The sequence below is a fragment of the Rhinatrema bivittatum genome, chromosome 9, assembly GCF_901001135.1.
Source record: "Rhinatrema bivittatum chromosome 9, aRhiBiv1.1, whole genome shotgun sequence".
In the NCBI taxonomy this organism is placed as follows: Eukaryota; Metazoa; Chordata; class Amphibia; order Gymnophiona; family Rhinatrematidae; genus Rhinatrema; species Rhinatrema bivittatum.
In genome coordinates, this window is record NC_042623.1 from 178,882,435 (window position 1) to 178,903,932 (window position 21,498).

General features: G+C 48.6%; 1 protein-coding gene across 12 annotated transcripts in view; it reads right to left on the reverse strand.

Moving 5' to 3' along the window:
• EIF4G1 (eukaryotic translation initiation factor 4 gamma 1) overlaps window positions 1-21,498 on the reverse strand; it is a 344,774-nt gene that overhangs the window by 46,678 nt on the left and 276,598 nt on the right. For all 12 annotated transcript variants that reach the window (XM_029617234.1, XM_029617235.1, XM_029617231.1 and 9 more), the window contains 2 exons: window positions 20,319-20,452; window positions 20,032-20,204 (listed from right to left, as the gene is read on the reverse strand). In XM_029617234.1, the coding sequence (XP_029473094.1) occupies window positions 20,032-20,204; window positions 20,319-20,452 (307 nt within the window). The remainder of the gene's footprint in view (window positions 1-20,031; window positions 20,205-20,318; window positions 20,453-21,498) is intronic.

A 21,498-nucleotide genomic window follows, 5' to 3' on the forward strand; every position in this document is an offset into this window, starting at 1 on the left:
TTGTCGTCCTTCTTTGTAATGAGCTGCAAAGGTGTGAAGGGAACTCCATGTTGCAGCTTTAAATATGTCAAGAATGGGCACTGAACGATAGTGCGCTACTGATGTGGACATAGCCCTTACTGAATGTGCTTTTACTCGCCCCTGGAGAGGAATGTTTGCTTTTTCATAACAGAATTCAATACAGTCTGCTAGCCAGTTGGAGAGAGTCTGTTTTCCCACTGCAACTCCTGGTTTATTTTTGTCAAAAGAAACAAAGAGTGGGCTCTGTGCCCAGGCAGACTGGTTGTGAGATCGAGAGGTCGAGGAGTATGGAAAACCATACTTGTCGAGGCCAGTACGGGGCTATGAGGATCATTGTCCCTCTGTCCTGTTGTAGCTTCACGAGAGTTTTCGCTATGAGAGGAATTGGAGGATATGCATATAGAAGACCTGTGTTCCAGGAGCGAGCAAATGCGTCACTGGGGACTGTTTGCCGACGTCCGTGGAGGGAACAGAACCTTTACACTTTGTGGTTCAGTGTGGACGCAAAGAGATCTATGGTTGGGCGACCCCAGCATTGAAAGATTTTGCTCGCTACAAGTGGGTCCAGCGACCATTCATGGGGATTGAAATGTCGACTGAGATCGTCCGCTAGGATGTTTTTGATGCCCGCCAGATAAGTTGCTCTGAGATGTATGGAATGCTCTAGAGCCCAAGCCCAAATCTGTACTGCTTCCTGGCATAGGAGATAAGAGCCTGTGCCTCCTTGTTTGTTTATGTACCACATTGCTACTGTGTTGTCTGTTTGTATCAGCACAGTCTTGTTTGAGAGGCAGGCTTTGAAGGCATAGAGGGCATCTCATCGCTCGAAGTTCCAAGAAGTTTATTTGATACTCCTTTTCGAGCGTAGTCCACATCCCTTGTGTTTGAAGGTTGTTGAAGTGAGCTCCCCATCCAAGGTTGGAGGTATCTGTAGTCAGAATGATGTGCGGGTTTGTCAGTTGGAATGGGAGACCGGCTTTCAATGCTGTTTGATTTGTCCACCAGTGGAGCGACAGACGTAACTGGTCGGTGATTTGAATTATGTATGACAGTGGTTGGAAAGCTTGTAGCCATTGAGATTTCAAAGTCCATTGAGTTCTTCTCATGGCTAACTTTGCCATAAGAGTGACATGCACTGTCGAGGCCATGTGTCCTAGGAGAACTAAGATTTGGTGGGCGAATGTGAACTTGTGATGAATTACCATGTTCGCTAAGCGGGCCAGATTGTTGGCATGGTAGGGAAGGGAAGCTTTCGCCACTGTGGTGTCTAGGTCTGCTCCGATGAATGTAACGAGTTGAGACGGCTTGATGTGGGATTTTGGGTAATTTATGAGAAATCCCAGGAGGTGCAATAGTGTTATTGTGATTTTCAAGACAGAAAGAGCTCCTTGCTTGGATGGACTTCTGATTAGCCAATCGTCTAGGTATGGAAAAACATGAATGCTGTTTTTTCTTAAATGTGCAGCTACTACTGCTAGGCATTTTGTGAATATTCGAGGAGCAGAGGCCAGTCCGAATGGCAGGACTTGATACTGGTAATGATTTTTTCCCACCACAAATCGTAAGTACTTGCGATGTTGTGTGGAAATTGGTATGTGAGCATAAGCGTCTTGAAGATCCAGAGAACAGAGCCAATCTCCCTTTTGAAGTAATGGAAAGATGGTTCCCAGAGATACCATCCAAATCTTTTCTTTGTGTAGAAATTTGTTGAGATTTCGGAGGTTTAAGATAGGGCGAAGGCCGCCTGTTTTCTTTAGAATGAGGAAATAGCGGGAGTAGAACCCCTTGCCTTGTTGAGACCAGGGTACTGGTTCGATGGCCCTGGCAGTCAGCAAAGTAGAGAGTTCTACTTGGAGTTGAGATGTGATGACCATGTTTGTCCAAAGTGGAATGGGAGGAGAATGCGGGGGTATTGCTTTGAATTTTAGGCGATATCCCCGATTTAGTATGGCTAACACCCATTGGTCTTTTGTGATGAAATAATGCAGTCGACCTCCGACTGGTAGGGAGGGCATAGAGTTGAGAAATAGGCTGCTGTTCTCTTGGCACGGTTCAAAAACCTGCCGCTGGTCCAGTTTGGGGTGGTGGCTGGGTCTTTTGTTGCTTCGGCTGACGTGGATGTCCTCTCTGTGAGGGACGGTACTGAGTGTTGAGGAGGCAGGAGGGTAATACCTTCTAGGTTTGTAAAAGGGTCGTCTCGAGTTTCTGCGTATTGGTCGTCTTAGGAAAGTTGTCTGATCCGCTGGTAATTTTGATAGCTGCCGGAGAGTCTCATGATGGTCTTTCAACTGAGACACCGTAGCTTGGATCTTTTCCGCGAAAAGATTATCACCAACACAAGGGAGATCTGCAAGCCTTTCTTGGACTTCCTGCCTAAAGTCCGAAGCCTTGAGCCAGGCCCATTTTCTCGCATTTATTGCAGAGGCAGATAGACGAGTTGATGTTTCAAACACGTCATAAGCTGCTCTCACCTCATGTTTGCCAGATTCTAATCCTTTGTCAACTAATGTAGCCAAAGGTAGTTGATGTTGTTGTGGGAGGTTATCCACAATACCCTGTACTTGTTTCCATAAGTTCCTTTGGTATTGTGTCATATACAGCTGGTATGCTGCAATGCGTGCTACCAGCATGGAACCTTGATTTACCTTCTTTCCTAAGGTGTCCAAGAATCATTGCTCTTTCCCTGGTGGGACAGAAGAATGAGGTTTTTGTTTACGAGCCTTCTTCTGAGCGGATTCTACAACTACCGAATGGTGAGGTAGTTGGGGTTTCTGGTACCTTGGAGCATGCTGTACTAAATACGTAGCATCTGTTCTCCAATTCACTGCTGGGACTGAGCAGGGATGTTCCCACATTCGTTGTTGCAATTCCAAGAGGACTTGATGGATTGGGATAGCCATTATTTCCTTTGGTGCATCTACAAACTGCAGTACTTCTAGAGCCTTAATGTCTAGTATCCTCCTCTGTGATCAATTCAAAAGGAATTGTATCTGCCATTTCCTTGATAAAATTTGTAAATGACAAATCTTCTGGAGGGGATTTCTTTCCCTTCTCTGGTGGAGAGGGCTCTGATTGCAGCTCCTCTGACTCCGTGTCAACATCCTTCCAAGGTGTATATTGAGGATGATAAGGGGAGTCGGTGTCCTCTGGTTGGACATGATGTTTTGATTTAAACACAGCTTTTGTTGGGATGTGTTCTGGCATCGTTGGAAGAGAGGGCATCGATGGGGAATCGATGGGCCTCGATGGAAGTCGATGCCTTGTATCCCCCAATGGACCTGGATGGATTGGCATCGATGTGCCTTTGAAAGGCATCGAGGGTGTCTTTGGAACTCGATGTCGATGAAGACCCGATAGTCCTGGGACAGAATCGGAGTCTCCACCGTCCTCCTCCGATGATCTGGGAACCGGGATATCTGGAGTCACCGGTGGGTGTATCGGCATCGATGGTGTCAATGGTTGCATCGATGGAGTCTGTGCCGTTGGTGTCGGAGGAAAGGCTTGTATTAAGACATCGAGCCTATTCAGCAAAGGCTGAAAAATGGACTGTTCTAATGCCGGTGCCAGTGTCGGTGCCGGTACCGATGGCACTGTCGGAGGCAGTAGGTTCCTCAGAGCCTCGACATCGGCCTGTTGGACTAAAGTAATCACTTCTTCCTTTGAAATCGGGGCAGTGTCTACTGCCACTGGGGAAGGTACTGCTGGCGCTATTGGCACTTCCACAATGATTCGTGGTGGCACATCCTCTGACACCGAGCCCGGTGGAGAGCGCCGCGGTTCCTCGTGTACAGCCGGTGGAGTTGGCTCTAGTACACGGACCTTCTTAGACATCGGCTCGATGGATTTCGATCCTGATGTCGATGGTTTACCATCCGCTGGGTCAATGGATCGATGGTGATGCCGCTTCTTTTCCCGATGACTCGTCGATGCTGAAGATGATGCTATCAATGGTATCGACGGTGCCGGTGACGGACTGTCATCGGCTCATGTTTCAGCCCGATGTTTAGTTACCGAGGGCGGTGTTACTCTTGGGGACGACGTCGACGATGACGATGGAATCTTTTGAACAATTCTTCCATCTTATCCAAACGGGCACACCTGCCCTTCGGTGTCATCTGGGCACAGGTTGAGCAAGCCCGGACGTCGTGGCCTGATCCCAGGCACAGAACACATACGTAATGTGGGTCAGTAATGGACATAGTCTGGTTGCAATCCGGACATTTTTTAAACCCCGAGGCCATGATGAAGTTATGGCCTAATAACAGTCGATGACCGGCGGGAATCGACAGTGAGGTTACCGGAATTGATCAAAAAAACTATCTGAAACATGTACTCACCAAGACTATGTCAAAGGGAGACCCAATTATGAGAAATATGTGACTGAAAATGTGAATGAAAAGAGTTTTCTTTCCTTTAGAAATGTGAGGAAATACTTTTTCCAGAGCTCCTGAACTGCTTTGCTAAAGCAAGGAGGAAAAAAAGAGACTGAAGGGAGACCCCTGTGGCTGAGAATATCATGGCATGCTGGGCATGCTCAGTAGGCCCACAGTGCCAGCCAAAAGTTTCTAGAAACTCTTGACAGAAGTTTTCCGTACCAGGGCTCCATCTGACGATGTCACCCATATGTGAGGACTATCATCCTGCTTGTCCTCGGATAATATGCTAATTCATTGTTAAACAAAAATCAATATACTTAAATCACAATTCTCCCCCGACCAACCAACAAATGAACCAGGAAAACAATGTGTCCAAGTAAAATGGAACTCATTCACTTGCTGGACTCTATCCCGGCAAGCATCTTAAAAAAAGTAAACAGTATAATAACCCCAATAGTCACAACCATAATAAACCATTCACTAGCAGAAGGATTGGTCCCCAACAGGGCAAAACAAGCTGTGATTAAACAGATTCTATAAAATAAAACTGGCAGAATAGATGATTGGGACAACTATCGACCAATATCAAACCTGCCTTTCATCATAAGTCCATCTGTCTACAATAAAGAAACGAAATTATCAGTTAAGTAATTTCTCCATTTCTTAGCGTGTAGCCAGATGGACTCAGGACCAATGGGATGTACAAAAGCTACTCCCGATCGGGGCAAGAGGCTACCCGCGGTCCGGTTAGCACCACCAGCTGAAAAAAACTGGAATAGACGGAAATGTCAACAAATGGTTCTCTTCCTTCCTAAAAGAAGAACATTCCAAGTCAAACCAGGTAATCAAATTTTAGATACCTTTCTGATCGATACCGACAACCCCCAAAGTTCAGCACTCTCAGCCACTCTATTCAACATCTATCTCCTGCCTATATGCACTCTACTAGCAAACCTGGTAATCAACTTCTTCCTATATGCAGACAATATACAATTCTATATCTCTTTCAACAAAACATTTGAAAAAACTGCAGCGACTGTCAACAAAAACTTTCCCAACTGAAACTAACTCTAAACACACACACACACACACACAAAAATAGAAATAATATGGCTAAGGAGAGATAACTCGATAACCAAACCGCAAACCCTAAACCTAGGAATTACCAATATTACTCCATCAGATAAAGTACGAGACCTAGGAAATCAGATCGACGAAAACTTCACTATGAAAAAGCAAATAAGACAATTAATAAAATCAGGATACTCCAAGTTGAGAATTTTACATCAACAAAAACCTGTTAACAATACAAGACTTCCGCACTGTCTTACAAACACTTATATTTTCAAACTTAGACTACTGTAACCCCTCTTTTACTAGGCCTCCCCTCAAGTCTACTAAAACTACTACAATTACTTCAAAATGCTTCTGCAAGACTCCTACTAGGGACAAGGAATTCGAACAAATCACCCCCTCGCTGATAGCCCTGTACTGACTTCCTGTACAATCCAGAATTCATTATAGGAAAATTAGTTTCTAACCTGATAATTTTCGCTCCTGTAGTACCAGGGATCAGTCCAGATTCCTGAGTTTTGCCCCCCCCCCCCCCCCAGCAGATGGAGACAGATGTTTTGGAAACAAAACTCCACCTTCTATAGGATGGTGCCACCTACAGTCCGGCAGTATTACTCAATGTCAAAGCAGAATGGCCCTCAAAAACCACCGGAACAATGTACAATAACCCTTCAACAAGAAAACGAAATAACCAGCTCACTTAACCCATATAGGAACCCAACCTGTAGAACCACTTGAGGACAGTCAATTCAAATTTCTGCAGATCTGAAAGCAAACTAAATAATAACCGAGCGGACTCTTCCTTACTTCCATACCTCCGACGGGCGGGACTCTAGACTGATCTGTGGTACTACAGGAACAAAAATTATCAGTAAGAAACTAATTTTCCTTTCCCTGTATGTACCCGGATCAGCACAAGAGGAGGGCGGAGTGAACAACACACACATATAAAGAAATCACAACAAAATAATGCGTGGCATAAAGTATACTGGACAATAAGTGTAACATCAAAGATTGTTTATTTTACATATGCACACTGAACAATGTGCACGAAATTAATTGGGACTCTTTAATTTCGTGCACATTGTTCAGTGTGCATATGTAAAATAAACAATTTTTTGTGATGTTACACTGTTATTGTCCAGTATACTTTATGCCACACATTTTTTTGTTGTGTAACCGGATCAGTCCAGACTCCTGGGATGTACCAGAACTTTCTTAACCGGTACGGGATCTGGAGAGGCCCACTCGCAGTACTCCTTCTCCAAAACCTCCTGTACCTGGTGCTTGAACATCTAGTCTGTAATGCCTCGCAAACATAAGCAAGGATTTCCAAGTGGCCGCCCTGCAAATCTCTTGTGGTGAGACCATCTGGCACTCTGCCCAAGAAGCTGCTTGCGAGCGAGTAGAATGGGCACGAAGACCAACCGGAAGGGGTCTACCACGTAGCAAATATGCCGAGCTGATAGCCTCCTTCAACCAGCGAGCTATGGTAGTCTTGGAAGCCATCTGTCCTTTTTTGGAACCACTCCACAGCACAAAGAGGTGGTCCGTCAAACGAAAGGTATTTGTAATCTCCAGATAACGCAGCAAAGCTCTACGAATGTACAGAACCCGCAATTCCCTAGACAAGGGATCCAATCAGTTCAACTCTGCAAAGGCCGGCAGCTCCATCGATTGGTTGACATGAAAGGAAGAAATTACTTTCGGTAGAAAGGAAGGCACTGTCTTTAAGGAAACCCCCAAATCCGAAATTCTCAAAAAAGGTTCTCTACAGGAAAGAGCCTGGAGTTCCGACACTCTACGAGCCTATGTAATGACCATCAGAAAAATAACCTTCAAGGTGAGGTCCTTTAGTGTCGCCTTTTTCAAAGGCTCAAAGGGCGCCGAAACCAGAGCTGTGAGAACTAAATTCAGACTCCACGATGGACAAGGATGCCGCATCGGGGGAGGCAAGTGCTTTGCACCCCGTAAAAAACGAGCCACATCCGGATGTGCCGCTAACACTACGCCATTAGTAGTGCCACACAAACAATCAAGAGCAGTCACCTGCACTCTCAGAGAACTACACGATAAGCCCTTGGACAGACCATTTTGAAGAAAACACAGAATATCCGACACCGAAGCCCGGGTAGGAACAACTTCCCATTCCAAACACCAAGATTCAAAAATCTTCCACACTCTATATCTAACATATGCGAGGTTGGTGGATGTTTTACACGATCGCAGGAGGGTAGTTACTATGGCAGGGAAATAACTTTGCAACTCAGCCGTTGCCTTTCAAAAGCCATGCCGCTAGACAGAAGCGATCAACTTCTTCCAAACAAATGGGCCCTTGATACAGAGGGTCTGGGAGATCTGGAAACCGCAGTGGCTCCGCCACCGCTAGATTGAGAAAGTCGCAAACTATGGACGTCTCGGCCATTCTGGGGCTACCAGGATTACCTCCGCTGGATGGATCTTTATTCGCCTGAGCACCTTGCTGATCAATGGCCACAGTGGGAAGACGTACAGCAGAATGTCAGTCGGCCAGGGCAGAATCAGGGCATCTACCCCTTCTGCTCCTGTCTCTCTGCGACGACCGTAGAAGCGCGGGGCCTTGGCATTATGAAACATTGCCATGAGATCCAAGCTGGGCCTGCCCCATGCTTAGCATATGAAGTGAAAGGCTGCATCCGCCAATTCCCATTCCCCGGGATCTAGACAGTGCCGACTGAGAAAGACTGCCTGCACATTGTGTATGCCGGCTATGTGAGACACTGCTATGCTTACTAAATGCTGCTCCGCCCAACTGATCAACTGCCGAGCTTCCATCGCCACTGGCTGACTCCTGATTCCTCTTTGTCGATTGATATATGCCAACTTGGTCGTATTGTCTGAGAGAATTCTGACTGACCTCCCTTGTAGGAGAGGACGGAATGCTTTCAACGCTAACCACACCGCTCGTCTCCAGACAATTGATCGACCACAGATTCATCGCAAGACCATAATCCCTGTACCGATTTCCCCCGACATACTGCCTCCCAACCGGAGACGCTGGCATCCGTGGTGACCACTGTCACTTGGGCACTTCCAGGGGGACTCCTCGGGATAAATTGTCCGTGACCAGCCACCAATCGAGACTGGACCACGCCACATCTGTAAGCGGGAGAGGTAGATGACAAAGTTTGGAGACTGAGTTCCATCGGGAAAGCAACATGGACTATAAAGGCCTCATATGAGCAAAGGCCCAGGGTACCAGCTCCAGAGTTGAAGTCATCGAGCAGAGGATCTGCAAATAATCTCGGACCCTGGGAGGATGCTTGAGCAATAAGTCTCTCACTTGGCCTTGCAGTTTGGAGATGCGTTCTGTGGTAAGAAATACTCTCCCCCATTGAGTGTCGAACAGAGCACTCAAAAATTCCAAGGACTGAGTGGGCACCAGTCGACTCTGGCAAAATTAATCACCCAGCCCAGTGACTGCAGGAGCTGAAGCACTTTGTGAATCGCCACCTGGGCAAGCGATTCCGATTTTGCCCGATTCAGCCAGTCGTCCAAGTAGGGATCTATCAGGAGCCTCTCCCTCCGGTTTTGGGCTGCCACCACAACCATTACCTTGGTGAATGTCCTGGGTGCGGTGGCAAGACCAAAGGGCAGCACTCAAAACTGAAAGTAATGACCCAGCACTGAGAAACGGAGAAATCTCTGTTGATCTGATCGGATGCCTATATGAAGATACGTTTCTGTGAGATCCAGGGATGTCAGAAACTCTCCCTTTCGCACCGAGGCAATGACTGATCGGAGTGTCTCCATGCGAAAACATGGCACTCGAAGGCATCTGTTTACCCTTTTCAGATCCAGAATGGGCAGAAAGGATCCCTCCTTTTTTGGATTTAAGAAATGGAATAACGACTTTTCCTTCTTGCCTCCGGAGGAACTGGGATGATGGCCCCTAGCTGCAGAAGGCGCTGTAAGGTGTCCTGTATTGCCTTCCGCTTGCTTTCGTAACTGCAGGGAGAGATTAGAAACCTGTCTCGAGGGGGCCGTGCAAAATCTAAAGCGTAGTCGTGTATTATCACGATAAGAACCCACTGGTCCGACGTCATATTGGCCTATTCCTCGTAAAACAGGGACAGCCTGCCCTCTACCACTGGTACCGAGGAATGAGCCGGCGCCCCTTCATTGCGAAGACTTGGTCCCAGGAGCGGACTGGGAATTACCGGCTCTGCCGAAACGTTGGCAACGAAAGGACTGGGACTGGGTTTGTTGTCTATTTGCCATCTGTCGAAAAGAAGAATTGAGAACTTTAGATGGGTAAAATCTTCAATTCCCTCAGAATCTAGCCCGAGACGAAAAGGAGCTCCTTTGACTTAGGCCTGTCCTCCGGCAATCGATGGACCTTATTCTCCCCAGAGATTGGATCATATCTTCTAGGTCCTTTCCAAAAAGCAATTTGCCCTTGAACGGCAAAAATTCCAGCTGTGCCTTGGAGGAAACGTCCGCCGACCAGTTTCTTAACCACAGGAACCTACAGGCTGAGACCGCCGATACCATGGATCTTGCAGATATCCGCAACAGGTCATGAAGAGCATCAGCATTATAAGCCATCGAAGCTTCTAGGTGGCCTGCTTGGGCAGCTTCCTCATCCGAGAAACCAGCGTTGGCTTGTAACTGCTGCACCCAGCAGAGTCCCGCTTGCAAGGCAAAATTGCTGCACATAGCTGCCCACACTCCCAGCACAGAAACCTCAAATAGCCTTTTAAGTTGCAGCTCTAATTTCCTGTCTTGCAGGTCTTTGAGCGCTGTTGCTCCCGTAACCGGGATCATGATCTTCTTGGTAACTGTGGACACCGTCGCGTCAACCTTGGGCACTCGTAGCAGGTCCAAAGCATCCTCCGGCAGAGGTTATAGTTTATCCATGGCCTTACTCACTTTCAATCCCAGATCCGGGGTATCCCATTCTCGGAAAACTAAGTCTGTAGCCAAGAAATGAAATGGGAAAGAGGTAGCCGGGCCTCTCAGACCCAACAATACAGGATCCATAGCCCCCAGCTTGGATTCCTCCAGCTGTCCCTCAATGCCCAGCTCAGCAAGAATAGAGGGAATAAGTGGTCCCAACTCCTCTTTCCAAAAGAGACGGACCAGCTTAGGGTCATCGCCTTCCGTAATACGCGAGCCCCTCACTGTGCCCTGCTACTGTAAATCCGGGTCCGCATCCACCATCTGCGGGGGCTTAGGCAGAAGGTCCGGGTCCCCTGGGTCAGTATCCTGCCCAGAAGTATCAGTATCGGTCTGAGGGACCCCTGTACGTAGGGATGCTTAGGCTTTAATGGCCCTGATCCCCCTTTAGGCCTGGAACGCTTCCTTGTATGGGGCTTGGAACCCAGAGAGGAGCACTTTATCCCAGACTGCTGTTTCCCAGACCTCCTCGCTTTAAAAGCTTTATGGAGTAACAAAATAAACTCTGATGAAAAAGAGGAAGAGGAGGAGGAGGAGTCAGAACCCCCCCCCCTCAAGGCTATCCTCCATTGCGGGCGAAGCAGGCTGCAAAGGTTTGCTTTCTCCCGGGAAAACTCTGCTGAGGAGAAAGAGGAGGCAGCATAATCCCCTCCATCGCTGCATGAGTCGCCGACCTGAAAGTTTCCAAAATGGTCTCAGCCCTAGCCTGACTCGAAGCAGCTGTCCCCGCAGGAACTTGGGCAGCCTTGTTTTTTGAAATTTTCGTGGCCCTGGAGGATCCCTCCCTCCGGGCAGACATGCGGAACAGAGGCCCTCCTGGGACAGACGCGCACAGGCCGTGCTGCACGCGCGGCAAGCTGTCATAGTGGATAACACATTGAAATCGTCGGCACAGTGTGCTGCGGCAGTCAAAAAAGCAAACAGAATGTTGGGAATTATTAGAAAGGGAATGGTGAATAAAACGGAAAATGTCATAATGCATCTGTATCGCTCCATGGTGAGACCGCACCTTGAATACTGTGTACAATTCTGGTCGCCGCATCTCAAAAAAGATATAATTGCGATGGAGAAGGTACAGAGAAGGGCTACCAAAATGATAAGGGGAATGGAACAACTCCCCTATGAGGAAAGACTAAATAGGTTAGGACTTTTCAGCTTGGAGAAGAGACGACTGAGGGGGGATATGATAGAGGTGTTTAAAATCATGAGAGGTCTAGAACGGGTAGATGTGAATCGGTTATTTACTCTTTCGGATAGTAGAAAGACTAGGGGGCACTTCATGAAGTTAGCATGGGGCACATTTAAAACTAATCAGAGAAAGTTCTTTTTTACTCAACGCACAATTAAACTCTGGAATTTGTTGCCAGAGGATGTGGTTAGTGCAGTTAGTGTAGCTGTGTTTAAAAAAGGATTGCATAAGTTCTTGGAGGAGAAGTCCATTACCTGCTATTAAGTTCACTTAGAGAATAGCCACTGCCATTAGCAATGGTTACATGGAATAGACTTAGTTTTTGGGTACTTGCCAGGTTCTTATGGCCTGGATTGGCCACTGTTGGAAACAGGATGCTGGGCTTGATGGACCCTTGGTCTGACCCAGTATGGCATTTTCTTATGTTTTTATGTTCTTAAGACCTCGGCATCAGAAGTAGAAAAAAAAAGCACAAACCAAAAAGAAGCGAAAATTCAAATAGACAAAAACCCTCCTCACAAAGACGCATTGGGACAGGAAGGAGAGAGAAAGAGAGAGCTGCAGCGACAGTGAAAAACCCAAAGAAAACTTTTTCTTTTTTTTTTTTAAACTCTTGCCCGGCAGTGGTCCAAGGTCCTGATCCTGCTGGGTGGAGTGAACCGGGCTCCCCTGTGTCACACCCAGAGCTGCCAAAAGGGGGTAAGAGGGCCCTCGACCTTGTGATGCAGCTGCCTCAACACCAGAAGGGGATGGTCCTCTCAGGACCTCACAACCCCCTGGGAGGCTGAAGACCGCACTGCTCCTTAGAAATCCTTTTTTTTTTTTCAATTAAAGCAAAATTGCTCAAGAAACAAAATCACCCTAACTCTAATTAACTCCTAGGAAAAGCTAAGCAAACAGCCCAGACAGGAAAATTAGTTCTTACCTGTTAATTTTCGTTCCTGTAGTACCACGGATCAGTCCAGACTGTGGGTTGAGCCTCCTTTCCAGCAGGGAGAGACAGACTAAAACTTGAAGGATGCCCTATATCAGGACAGAGCCTATCCTCTAACCCTTCAGTATAACGTATGTCAAAGCAGAAAACAAGAAAACCAAAGTAGGATCAAGCAAGTAACCATAAAGTTCAATGGAGCAACTGTAGAAATATATAAGAAACATGGCCTAACTACCCACTCTTGCATATTCTTGGCATGAGAACAACCAAGGCTTCCGGTGGTTTTGCTCAGTATTTTTGTACAAACATGAGATAGACGACTCTGCAGATCAGCAAGAAAAAAAAACAGCTTCGAGAGGACAGAAAAAGACAAACAGGGAAGGGCGTCTGGACTGATCCGTGGTACTACAGGAACGAAAATTAACAGGTAAGAACTAATTTTCCTTTCCCTGTACGTACCTGGATCAGTCCAGACTGTGGGATGTACCAAAGCTTCCCTAAAACGGGTGGGACCAAGACAGTCCCGCTTGAAGCACTTGTAGCCCAAAAGAACCGAAGCAGAGCTTACACATCCAGGCGATAGTGTCGAGCAAAAAGAGATAAGGACGCCCAAGTATGAACAGTGCAAATCGCCCACTGAGAGAACAAGTGAATGTTCGCCCAAGAAGTAGCTCGAGAACGCAAAGAATGAGTCGGAAGACCCTCGGGGAACCGCCAGGCCCTGACAAAGAACAACCGAAGAGATCACTTCCTGCAACCAGCGCGCTATAGTGGACTCAGAAGCCGGCTTACCCCGATTGGACCCACTCCAGGGAACAGGAAGATGGACCGATGCACGAAGGCCCTTGGGGACCAGGAAATAGAGCAAGAGAACTCACATGGCAATGAGGTAACGGAGACCCGTATGGCATCAAGATAACGGGGACCGTCACCAGACGCAGGAGAAATGCGGGGAGTTTTGCCGACTGAAGGACAAAGTAGTTAGACGAAGCTTCACCAAAAAGGAAGGGCCCGTTCGAGGGCTACCCTGGAGTCGGAAGATCGCAAAAAGGGTTCCCGACAGGACAGCGCTTGGATCTGACGAGCAGAGGAGATAAGACCAGAAGACAGACTTAAGCGTAAGGCCCTGCAAGGTGACGCGACGGAGAGGGTCGAACAGAGCCGTACAGAGGGCTCCGAACAACCGAATTAAAACTTTACGACGGACAAGTTGGCGAGAAGGTGAACATAGATGCCTGACGCCCTTGAAAATCCAAATCGCAAACGAGTGGCCGCTCAGGGACGACCTGCCACTCGACCCAGGAGAGAGCCGAGGGGGTAGACTTGTACACGCCGAGAACGAAAGGAAAGACCCTCGGAGAGACTGCCTTGGAGAAGAAAGGACTAACTAGATCGGTGCGGAGTATGCCGAGAAACCCGACTCCGCAAAAACAAACTCAAGCACATTCCAGATGCGCACGTACGCCAGGGAGTCTACCGTTTCCGGGCCTGAAGCAAGGCGAAGACAGCCTCCTCCGAAAAACCCTCGCACCGGAGACATCGCTGTTCAAAAAGGCAGTGTGCTAGACAAGCGTGAACGGCCTGGTCGAAAAAATACAGGTCCCTGACTAGGGAGCCGAGGAAAATGGCGTAGCCGCAGAGGTCCGACCGTTGCTAAGTTGAGAAAAACTGTGAGCCAAGGCCTGAACGACCCCTCGGGCGCTACCAGAACCATGGGACTCTGGTGGAGAACTATCCGTCTGAGAACTTTCCCAACCAGAGACCACGGGGGGGGGGGGGGGGGGGGGGGGAGTAGAAAAAGACGTACCGCCGGCCAAGGGAGAACCAAAGCAACTACGCCCGCCGAGCCGTGGTCCCTCCAGCGGAAGAATCAATTTACCATGGTATTGAGAAGAGTCGCCATGAGGCCCAGGTGGGAGGGGACCACCTGTCGATGAGAGAACCATAGTTGAGCCAAAGAGTTCCCACTCCCCGGGATCAAGCGACTGACGACGGAGAAACAACCTGAACATTCCCCTAGCCCGCGCAGTGGGAGGCCGCTGGGCACTGTAGGTGTCGCTTTGCCCAGGCGAAGAGCAGGCTGGTGTCCAGGACCACCCATGGACTGCGAGCGCCACCTGGGCGATTGATGCAAGCCACGGTGGTGGAGTTGTCGGGCAAGACCCGTAGCGCCTTGCCGCGTATGAGAGGAAGAAACTCCAGAATAGCTAGGAACATCGCCCGAGCCTCCGTAATGTGCCAGCGAGACGGAGATGCTGGCCAGGTCCCCTGGGCATACAGGGAGAGGCAGACCACGCCTCAGCCCGAAAGACTGGCATCCGTGGGCACTATCGACCACTGGGGAACTTGGAGAGGTACGCCCGGTAGCAAAAGAAGAAGGGGGAATTTACCCCTGTAAGACGGCGACGGTAGAGCCCAAGAATGGGAGAACTGTGTGAGACTTCCGCCAGTGGCTGCCAAAGGGACAGCAAAGTTATCTAGAACAGTCGTATTGGAGCAAGGGCCCAAGGGACTAGGTTGATGGTAGGAGCAGAGGAGCCCGAGATCTGCAGGCAGTCACAAGCCGTCAAAGGAAGCAAGGGTAGACTCTGAAACCGGCCGAACAACTTGAGGGCCCGCGCAAGAGGCAAGAAGACCTTGCCTACCCGGGTGTCGAAGTGGATTCTCAGGTACTCAGGAAGGGCTGAAGATTGCTGAAGATTGCTCTAAGAGAAATACATTATCCACCCCAGGGACGCAAAGAGAGCTAGCACGCGATACACCGACCGCCGACAAAGAACCTCTGCCTTGGCCCTGACACGCCAGATGCCTAGATAAGAGTAGACGAGGAGTCCTGCCCGGCGGAGAGCTGCTGCCATTAACACCTAGACATTGGTGAAGATGCAAGGTTCCGTCGCGAGACCAAAGGGAAGCGCCCAGAACTCGAAGTCCGGGCGGAGGACGCGAACGCGAAGAGACTATGGCAGCCACGATGAAATGGAAAATGGAATATGCCACTGTGAGAAACGAGTGGGACGAGGAATGTCCCGGGGCAGGACGGCATGAGTATGCTCACAGGGTGTGCATGCGGAGAAGCGGGAACTGAGAGCCCGGGTGACTCTTGTGAGGTCTAAGAGTGAACGAAGAAAATAGGATAGTGGCCTGCGGCAAGTAGGTTGGCTGGGACCTTGGCCTCCAGACACAGGAGCTTGGCGGGGGTTTGCTCCACTGTATTCCGCAGGGACCGACCACCCGGGGAAACAGAAAAAAGATCCCGACAAACTCGAGGAAGGCGAAGACGTACCCGTGTCTGAGAACGTCGAGGACCCCCTGGTCCAACCGGATCCGGACCCAGTCCGCGGAGAAGAGGGAAAGGCAACCGCCTCAGAAGGGGACCGAAGAATGAGGCAAAGACACTCCGGAGTATGTGCAGGCGTAAGGATTGAGCGCGTGGGCTAACCCTCGCGAAAGGGATGGCACCCACAAGAATGCTGCGACAAAAACGACAAACCCCCATGAGGAGTCACCGTGCTCGCATGGGGTATACCGACTCTGGCCCCAAAAGCGTGGACTAGATGGTATAAAGGACCAGGATGGTTTCGGACGGGCCACCGGGAGCTGATGGCCCCTACCGTCCCCTAAGGAATCCCTAGTTTCTCAAGGTCCTGGACAAAGAACAGCTTACCTCTTAATGGCAACGTACCTAACCGGGCTGAGGAGGCCGGAGCGGCCTACCAGTGGCGCAGCTAGAGGAGCCATGTAGCGGACATCTCCGAGGCAATCACCTCCGGCTGGAGGCGGAGAAGGGTCGAATGCGCAGCCTCTGGCCACGGGAGGTCCCGGGCGCAGAGGAAATTTGACGATGACCCAAGTGAGACCTGCACACAGCAGGAAACTGCAGCAAATAGTGGAACACATCCCCGGCGCTAGAACATCAGAGTGCACTTCAAAGGAGCCTCGAGCAGGCGTACCGGGGCCGCTTGAAAATTGGGAAAACCCTCCTGAAACGCAACTGCAGAAGTAGTCCACGGAGTGATTATGGGGTTTCCTTTTTTTTTTTTTTTTTAAACAAAGCATGCCACCGGGATGGGGAGCTCATTCAGGGCACGGCCCGACTGGGAAACCTGCCAAAGCCGCAGGCGCAACTGTTTGGGCGTGGGAGGAAGGAGAAGGCGCTTGCTGAAACCAGGATCCCGCCAGGACCGGGGCCATATCCGTGGACAAGAGGCGGCACCAGGAAGATTAACTAACGCAACCGGGTTGGCTATAGGATCCAGGAGTACCGGCATCCGACGGGGGGCAGGGAGGGGGCACCTCCGGGACCACCCACGCCCCAAGGGACCCCGGGGGGCTCCGCAGCCGGCCAAACTGTCAACGGCACGGAGTGGGGAAATTTTTGTTTAAATTGATTACTAATCACTTATTTAATTAAGTTAATTAATATTTTTTTTTAATTTTTAATTTTTTTAATTGATTTGTCCCGGGGGGAGGCAAGGGGGGGACCTTCCACCTCCTCCTGCATGCTCACTAAAGGGAATTTACGCAGGAGGAGGGAAAAAACACAGAAAAAACGAGCCCAAAAATCCCGGGTGGGGGAGGGGAAGGGGGAGGCGAGGGGGGTGACAAAAAACCCTTCCTGGGGGGCTGGGGGGCTCAAATCGGGGGGTAGCTGCATAAAAATTGGCTCCCCAGCCCCAGGGAGCTCCGAAAACAGAGCCAATAAAAAATCCAAAATGGCCACCGTTCCCGGGCTTCCCGACCCAAGAACGGCCTGGCCAAGCTCTGGGGACGGGATCCCCGGGCTAAATTTGCCTTCCCTGCCGAGGAGGGACCTACCTCACCCAGCAGGGAGGCATAGAAGAAACCCCCACGGCAAAAACTCGATGGGGGCTGGCAGAAAAGAGGCAGGCTGCCTGCCCGCGGCAAAGAGAGAGCCGATCTGGGAGAAAAAGGCTGCAGAGAAAAATTTGAGTGACAGCCGGGAGGCCAGGAGTGAATCAGGGGGGAATCCTGCTGACTCCTGCCTGTCTGGCTGCCGGTTCGAGCCTCCTGAGACCCGAAGAAGAAAAATATGGGTCCTACTGCTGCAAATAAGTTAGAGGTAGGGAAATACCTGCAACTTATAATAAAAAGTGAAATTCCTCTTTTAAATATTTATTCACTTTTTTTTTTTTTTTTTTTTTTTTAACTGAGAGCAGCAGTCGGGTTTCTAAACCCTCTCGGCAGCCAGAGGTGTGGGGGGGGGGGGGGGGGGGGAAGACGAGACCCGGAGAGACTCGGTTCCCACACCTGGAAGTGGAACGGACTCAGGCTATGCAGCGCACAAGGGGCAAAGCCCCCCTGAGACCGGTAGGAGCCGGGAGACGGAACCGTCTCCCACTGAAGAAAAGGAAAAAATCACTAAAGAAAAAGTCCCTTACTAAGGAAAATAAGAATAAGTACTTGCTTGATCTGAGAGGAAGAAGAAAGAAAAGGCTGACTAGCCTAAAGCAGAGAACAAAGGGTGAGCTGCTGCACCTGCTGGAGACAGACGAATACTGAAGGGTTAGAGGATAGGCTCTGTCCTCATATAGGGCATCCTTCAAGTTTTAGTCTGTCTCCACCTGCTGGAAAGGAGGCTCAACCCACAGTCTGGACTGATCCGGGTACGTACAGGGAAAAAGTGTTATCCCTAATTTTTATCATCATAAACAATATTGATCTATGCTTATTGGAGTGACACTTCAACACTTTGCACCAAAGAGAGACCTAACATCTTCTAATGGTGCCCTCTACTCGGAACATACACCAAACATAAATAAGAGACCGAATGTTTGTAACTGCAGGCCCCACACTGTGGAACTCACTCCCAGAACCATCACGTCAGATAACAGATAGAAAGAGTTTCAAACATGGCTCTTTAGGAATGCATATAATTTAAAACTACTATCACGCTGATAATTTCATTGACAGTACCAGAGATAACGCTAGTCGAACATGCAATTTATAATGAATGATATAAGAATAGTACCAGTAGAATTAGAATTTGTATTCTCTGTTGTGTAGACGTAGAAAGTATTAATTTGATCAAGATTATATAGGAGCTACTGTGATATCCTAAAATATATAGGACTATAAACTAGAATATGTATTCACTGTGATAGTGATCCTTAACACAAAGCATATGTGATCAATGACCATGAATTTGAATGCTAATACTGTAAACCGTTTTGATCTTTATTTGGAATGATGGTATATAAAACACCTAAATAAATAAATACATTTTGAAGCTTTACCTGAGCTCCACCACAATCTCTGGCTGCGGGGAAAGAGGGTATATACCTTCACCGCCACGCTCGGCTTCCTGCACCCGCTTGCCTTTCAGCTTTTTGTTTATTTATTTATTTTACAGCTAAGTCCGCACCAGCTCAAAGGCCAGCTACCACACCAAGACAGTTATCTGAGGACCCACAAGTTTTCTCAACTGAGGGAGGGACCCAAAGGTATTACTACAGGACAGCAGGGCAAATTAATCTCTTTTTTTCTCCTAAACTTTAAAGCAATCCCCAGTAGGGAGATACTTTTGCAGAAACTAACATGCCACCAAAACTCCCTGCAGGAATTCACCAATACCCTCAGACACTAAATGCAGCACATTCCCCTCCAATGGCCTCCTCTGCTGTTGGCTTGTACAGTTCACTGTCCCAGCTGAACCTCAATCCTTCTTAATGGTGTCTCTAGGGCCACAAGGAAGGGTGTCAGCAACTGGGGGGAATGACAGAAACCCTTACCCCAAATCCTAGTTGGAAGCTCCCCCGGTCCTGAAACTGCCTCACCAAAGGAGGAACTGAAAGCTGTCACCTCGGGAGCTGCTGCCATGCTCTACTTCTACCTCACGGAAGAAAGGATCCTACTCAACTGAGGGAGGGAGTAAAATCTCACCTCAGGAGCCATCCCTTAACCAATTCAGCCTATCTAGTCCTCAGTCCATAGCATGAAATGCACGCCCACCATCTGCTGGAGACGGAGAATACTGGCAGGATGATGTCTGTGCTTTGCTATATGAGAGGGACATCAACAAGGCAGCTGATTTCTGTCTTCATCTGCTAGTTAGTGTGCATGACCCACTTGTGTGGACGGGCCTGACTGAATGCAGAAGAAGCGTCCCATTAATGACCAATTCTCGGGCTCCTGCTGTAGCCAGGAGGAATGGGGGCATAACTGAATGCACGTGTTCTCAGAAAGGAGTTCCTACAAATTTAAGAGCCACTGCTTATATCTCGTTTCTGCAAGGGGCTGGATCTGAACATTAAACAGTGGTGAATTTTCCATGGCACCTGATCAGGTCTGAAGGCATCACACTGGTTGGGAAATACTGAGCTAAATGGTCTCCTCGCCCAGGATCCCTGAGGTAGAGGGCACTGCAGGTTCATGCTGCTTCCTCCTTAGAGAACCCCCTCCTTCACCTCCTCACCACTCGTCATCCCCGTGCTGGAGGATCCCTCACACAGCACGAGTTCTGGGGCCTCTCAGATTCTTACCCTTTGTAGTACTGTTCCTTGGGCAAGATTGAGGCTTTGAGCAGGCTGTAGAGTAATAGCCCCATGTGCTCCCTCGCGATAGTGCTCCTCTCTAACGTGGATTCAATGCCATGCCGCACAAAGATAAAGAGTAGTGTCGGGGAGCTCAGCTCCTGGACGCACTGCAGCGCCTCCTGCCAAGAAACCAGAACACACACATCAGTCCCAATACACAACTTTCAGGCATTTCACATCCCACCTCCTCTAGATCAAACCCTCTAACACCACAGCTGATATGATTTTCTCACCTTTGTGTCATTGATGTGCAAGTACTCTTCAATAATTGCCTTTGCTTTCTTCTCCAGCTCATCCTCTGTCAGACTGGGAGGAGCAGGTACTGTGGAAGTGGCAGGAGCAGGTGCTGAGGTGGGCTCCCGTTTCACTGGAACAAGAAGAGATTTAATCACTCTCTTTTCCTGTCAGACTGAGTGCATATGTTCCCAAAGCAGCAGCACCATACAAGTCTTCTCAAGCCAAAGACTGACTCTCCCCCTTAAAAAAAGGGCATCAGAGTCTTGCCACCTCATGGTGTAAGACAAACTCAAATATCACCACCCCAGACATAGGAAGAGACACATTCCCTGATCAGAAACAGCAGCAAGAGACTATCCCCACTGCTGACACAGTCAGGTATTACCTGCCTCGCCATTCCACAGAGTGAGAGAAATCCCACATTATCTTTATATTTACTAAAATGTATTAATCGCGTAGGCAGGCAAACATCAGGTTCTGGAATAAGAGGTGATCATGACTGGACACAAAATTAAGTTATCCAGAGTTAAACTTGGTGAATTACCCTTTTCCACGAATCTAATTATGCTACTATTTACCTTCCGTACGGTGAGAAGAGAACTAATTCGACTCATACAGTCCCGTTATCTAGTGACTGGTGGCAGTAGGTTTTGTTCAGCTTATACTTTTTGCAGATGAATAAGTTTACTCTTATCTGACAATTTCCTTTCCTTGAATCCTGTATCAGTTCAGGTTCAGACACATGGGTTATTCCCGTCTACCAGCAGACAGCTTTACCTGTGACATACAGCAGCTGCAGCCCATTGAAAGCCAGCTTTCTCATGATAAAGCAGAAGCATCAAGAAACCGTGTTCATTCAAACGAAAGGATACTCTCAGAACAATCCTTCTCCAAAAACTCACAAGAAAACACAACTGAAAACTGTTCAAAATAAGACTGCTCAGTACCTCCTGGAATGGAAATCGAACAACTCTGCTGTAAAAGTAAGGAAATCTGAAATTACAGGGCAGGTCGGTCCTGGGCTAGTGTAGCAGGATTCAAGCAAAGAAAATTATCAGGTAAGAGTACGTTACTCTCTTCTTTTTTTTATCCTGCTACAACAGTCCAGACACATGGGAAATACCAAACTTTGTAATCCCGAGACTGAAGAGCGAGAGAAGACTGCAGAAGACATAT